The following is a 4787-nucleotide window of genomic DNA, read 5'->3' on the forward strand; positions in this document are numbered from 1 at the left end:
CCTGGGCGGTCCAGGTCCACTCGAGCCAGAAGGGCACGGCGACCCAGACGGCGAGCCAGCCGACCTGGTAGAGGCTCTGGATGGCCATGCCGCCCGTCTTCCAGGTGAGGGGCCCGTTGGCGGGGGCGGCGCGAAAGACGCGGTGCATCAGCACGGAGACGGCGGTCGTGGCGACCATGAGAAAGTCGGCAATGGCGAGGTGCCATGTCTTGATGGTGAAGAGATACCAGATCTGGACGCGCATAGGGTGGCCAGTGTCCTTGATGTTGCGCAGCATTGTGGTGATGGCCATGATGGCCAGGCCGATCCAGAAGAGGTTGAAGAAGCCATGGAAGTCGCGGTAGTCGGAGTTGGGGTCAAAGTGAGAGACGCGGCTGGCATACTCGATGGTCGGGAAAATGCGACGGCGCTGCTCGGCACGGGCAGACCTCTTCGCGGAGGAGATGGACTTGACGGAGGGGGGCGCATCCGCGGGGACGGGCGTGGAGCGACCGCTGCAGACGTTAGCGGGAGCACGATGGGGAGAGGCAGGTCTGTGTCTGTAGGGTGACGGGCCAGGAGACGCACCTAGTCATGCCACTCTCGGCGAGGGCGCTCCTGTAACTGCTGGCATCGCCAGTGGAAGACGTCTCAGAGACGTTGCTGACGGTGCTCAGTTGCGAGTGGACCGCCTTCCTCGGGCGCGGACGCAGGATGTGCTCGTGGACAGGGGTATTGGTATGGCCGTTTGTGTGCGTGTCGGTGGCCGTTGAAGCCATGGTCATCGATATGAAGGGGCTCAGAGAGGTAATTGGTGTATTGTTGTGAGGCCTCGTCGTCGTGACGTGGTTCGGGTGGTGGTTGATGTCAAGACGTCGTCGAATGGAGCGAGGGGAGGCGTGCTTCCATCTGTTCTATGGCGGGCGGCTTCGTAGAAAAACAAAGGAGGGGGTTGAGGTCAGGAGAAGGTCGAAGAATCGAAGCAGCGGAGAGGAGAAAGACGTGGGTTCAGAGTGGAGGAAACAAGACGGAACATGTGTCGAGTTCTGGAGATGGGTCGTCTACGGGGTCGTCGCGCAGACGATATGGCGACAAGTGGAGATGATGCGACAGCGAGGCAGTCGTTTGAATCGTTTGAGTCGGGTTCGTTGTTTTATTAATACGAAGGGAGGAAGACCCCGGCATTCGTAAGACGCAAGAAAGGGAATCGAAATAATGAAGAAGAGGACCCGAAGTAAAGAGGATCCGAAGTCCGAGAGGTGGTATCAAGGGGACGATGACAGAACGCAAAGAAGCCTGTGGGTTGATGCCGTTGCGCTGAGCCTGGATGCTCGGGTGCTCGGGTTTTTGGGGGGCCTCGGGGGGGTTCTTGGAACACCTGGGGGGGGGCACATCCCTTAGGCCCCTCGACCCTGAAGCAAGCTCCACCCAGTGCTACGTCACTCCTTCCCTACCTAGGTAGGTAGATAGGTAGGTACGACGAAGGGACCGGATTATCTGAGCTTGGCGAGGAGGTATCTTGTACATTTCTCTGTCCTTCCTGCCACAACCGTGCCGCTGCCTAATGGAGGCCATCGCCATCTCTCCAGAGACATCAATCTCTCCAGAGACATCAATCTCTCCAGAGACATCAACACGTTCGCCATCCATGGTCTCCTCTCCTCCTGCATTCTGCTCTGCATCATGATCGCGTGCGCCGTCTCCGTGTTCCGAGAAGCCCGGCTGCGATGCAAGGAGCTTGTCTATTTTATCGACCCCCAGCAAACCGAGAGTGCCGGCATCCACCACGAGGCTTCCCTCCACTCACAAGACAGCCAGAGTCAGCCACCCCTTAGAGCCGACATGGCCGCGGCAGTATTGTTGCGAGGTTGGTACATGGTAGCACTCAGCCCTACCCCGACCTGCCTGACGTCAAGGGAACCGCCAAATCCGGCTCTTCTGTCACCATTGTTTGCGCCGCCGAATCCGCCCGTTGGCGATCCGACGCAGCGTGTGACCCTCTTTGGGCCTCGCATCAACTCGAACCGTCGCCGATCGCCTCACTCTGTGTCCGGTGCCACGTGCCAAGGGCGATGATCAAGGATGGTCTCGACCGACAACTGCACGAATCGCCATGAACCTGGAAAACCCGCCGGAGCTTCCGCACCGTTCGACGGATGATACCGCACTGAGACGGCTTTTGCTGGTGCAAGGTGCCCCCCCCCTCCCCCTCCTCCGGCTTGCCCGCCAATTCCCGAGCATGATGCATAATCAGACGGCAAGATACACTTGTAATGGCATTTCGGCGCCGAAGGTGTTGGGAGCTGCTGCGACGAAAACGAAAACTCGCGACAAAAACCCCCCCCACGTCCGAATACACCCCATGTTTCCCCAGTGACCTCCCCAGTGACCTCCCCAGTGCCTCAACATGTCGACAGCCGACAACCTTCACCTCGGATCACCTTCCGGCCTCCGCCCTCCACCTCACTTCCATCGTAAGCCTCTCCGTCGACCGTCACCTTGACGCAATGCCACGGCAGCACAATCTCACCCCGCGTCTTCTCTGGTGTCACAAGCTCAATGGCCACCTTCCGGCCACCACCCTCACCCTCGATTTCAATGACAGCCTCCCAGTCGCCCACGGGACTCGTCCATCCACTGCGGAGGCTTGTCAGATCGCCTGGCAGCGGCTTGAACACCCATCGCCCCCAGCTGACCACCTCGAGCCCCACAGCCTTGAAGCTCAGCGCCTGCGTTGGTCCTGTCGACCACGAGTGGCTGAGGGAGGTGTACGCCGCGTCGTATCGATAGCTGCGCTGCGATCGGTAGTAGAGAGACCCGTTGGCCGACAGGCCCTCGATCAGCGTTGTCCCCGTCATGAGCGGCGAGTCCAGCATGTATCCCCACATGCGTCGGACCAGCTTGAGGCCCGTCGCCGCTTTACCAGCTGTGAAGTGCGCCAGCACCTCGATCGATGAGATGAACGACGAGATGGTATCCGGCAGCTCCGGCGTCAGCGGCCCAATGGCGTTCCATCTCTTTGCCAGAGCATGCGAGATGGCCGCCTGCTGGGACGAGGATAGTGTGAGGTTGTAGTAGACGGCAAGCGCGTTGCCGTCTTGTGGAAAGAGAAGGGCGCCGCGGTCCGTCTCGTTGTCGCGGTACAGGGACTGCTCGTCGTCCCACAGCACCTCGTTGAAGGCTTCCTTCAGCTTGGCCGCCGCCGCCGCCCATTTCTTCGCCTGCTCGGCGCGGCCGTTGTCCCTGGTCGTCGTGTCGGCCGCAAGAGAGGCCAGCGCGAACAGGGCGTGGTAGTCGAGGGCGTTGAGGGCCGAGTTGTAGCCTCCACCCCCAAGACGCGCCCAGTCGTTCGGGAAAGCTTGGTTCGCCAAGCCGACTTTGTTGTCCACGGCTCGGTAGATGTACTCGAGTCCCGCCGTGATGTTGCCCCATGATCTGTCGACCCACTCGGCGTCGCCCGTGAAGATGGCATAGTTGTAGCAGGCGATCATGGTCCACGCGTGGTACGTGTCACTCAGCGCCCCGTTCCGCCACGAGCCCGTCGTCGGTCCCGCAAACGGCGTCTGGCCCGTCGTCTTGTTCTGGTAGAAGAACATGGTCTCAATGGCGTAGTAGATGCTCTCGAGGCCCGCGGCGCCGAGACCGAGGTACGCCGTCGTGCCGGCAACGCCGAGGTCGCCTGGCCACACGGCGCGATCGCGCTTGGCACCATCGAGCATCATGGGCCCCTCGACGCCGAGCGAGGCATTGTACGCCCACCCGTCCTTGACCTGCGGCAGGAAGCGCGACGTGAAGGGCGGCCCGATGTTCGTCTGCGCCGTGAAGACGCCGGCGTACCACGCCCGCACCAGGGTGTCATCCTGCGGCGCCCAAAAGTACCCGTCGTACTTGCTCGGGTCCTGCTGCGACGGCGAGTAACCAAGGTGGCAGACAATATCGGAGATGGTGACGGCCTCGTAGGCGACAATGGTGACGTACTTGAAGCCGCCGCGGAAGCGCTCAGTAGGCATCTCGTAGGCCGTGGTGCCCGCGGCGACGGTGACGTTGAGCTGCTTGTCGTAGTCCTGGGTGTGCACGGCGCCCGTGTCGTCGGAGATGGCCCGCACAAAGGCCGGCGACTCGGCGAAGGCGAGGGAGAACTGCTGCGTCGTCGCCTTGGTGTCGGCTGTCAGCGACAGGAGGCCGCCCACGTAGCCAAAGTCGAGCGTGATCTGGGCGCCGGGGTTCATGGTCAAGATGTAGCTTGGTTCTGTGGCCTCCTCGTCGTCGTCACCCTCTCCTGCCGACGAGAGCGTGACAAGCGCATCGCCTTTGATGGCGTAGATGCTCTTGGGCGAGATGGTGCGCGAGGTTGGGGATTGGATGTACCGTTCCCACGGTTTGGCGGTGCCATCGTCGCGGGCGGCGAGGAGGGCCGTCGAGGGGTCCAGCGCGAGGGCGAGGATCGCCCAGCGGAGGAGGGACGCCATGGTGCGACGCTGGCTCGGTGTCTCGAGACGTTGTTGGGTGCACCTTGGGGGAAGGAAAGAAGGGAGGAGGAGGAGGAGGAGGAGAGAAGAGGAGCAGAGAAAAGGTGTGCCCTTGCTTGCACCAGCTCAGAACGCCATGGACACCCCGTCTTTAAGGGCCCCTAGTTTATCTTGTGCATACGATGCGCCCTCGAGAGGCGTGCCCAGACCTACCCGACGAGATCGCCAGTGCCACCTCCCCCAAACAAGCTGTTTTCCGAGCCGACCACGGGGACCAGGCTTTCTTCGTGGCTCGCGCATGACAGGCCATGGACGGGGGTTGGTGCTGCTGCTGCTGCT

At 61.6% G+C, this 4787-nt stretch overlaps 2 protein-coding genes across 2 annotated transcripts in view; both read right to left on the minus strand.

Annotated features, from left to right (window-relative positions):
* The window catches only part of VDBG_09403 (sterol O-acyltransferase), a gene marked incomplete at both ends in the record, with an annotated part of 1994 nt that extends 1236 nt beyond the window's left edge, over nucleotides 1-758 (minus strand). Inside the window, 2 exons of the mRNA XM_003000162.1 lie at nucleotides 21-539; nucleotides 568-758. Of these exons, the coding sequence (XP_003000208.1) occupies nucleotides 21-539; nucleotides 568-758 (710 nt within the window). The remainder of the gene's footprint in view (nucleotides 1-20; nucleotides 540-567) is intronic.
* A 1623-nt stretch (nucleotides 759-2381) lies between these two features.
* On the minus strand, nucleotides 2382-4448 carry VDBG_09404 (bacterial alpha-L-rhamnosidase domain-containing protein; the record flags this gene model as incomplete). Its single annotated transcript, XM_003000163.1, has 1 exon — nucleotides 2382-4448. The coding sequence occupies one exon, from the start codon at nucleotides 4446-4448 to the stop codon at nucleotides 2382-2384; it is 2067 nt and encodes a 688-aa protein (XP_003000209.1).
* Between the last annotated feature and the right edge of the window lie 339 nt (nucleotides 4449-4787).

Source organism: Verticillium alfalfae, genomic scaffold, assembly GCF_000150825.1.
Source record: "Verticillium alfalfae VaMs.102 supercont1.15 genomic scaffold, whole genome shotgun sequence".
Taxonomy (NCBI): Eukaryota; Fungi; Ascomycota; class Sordariomycetes; order Glomerellales; family Plectosphaerellaceae; genus Verticillium; species Verticillium alfalfae.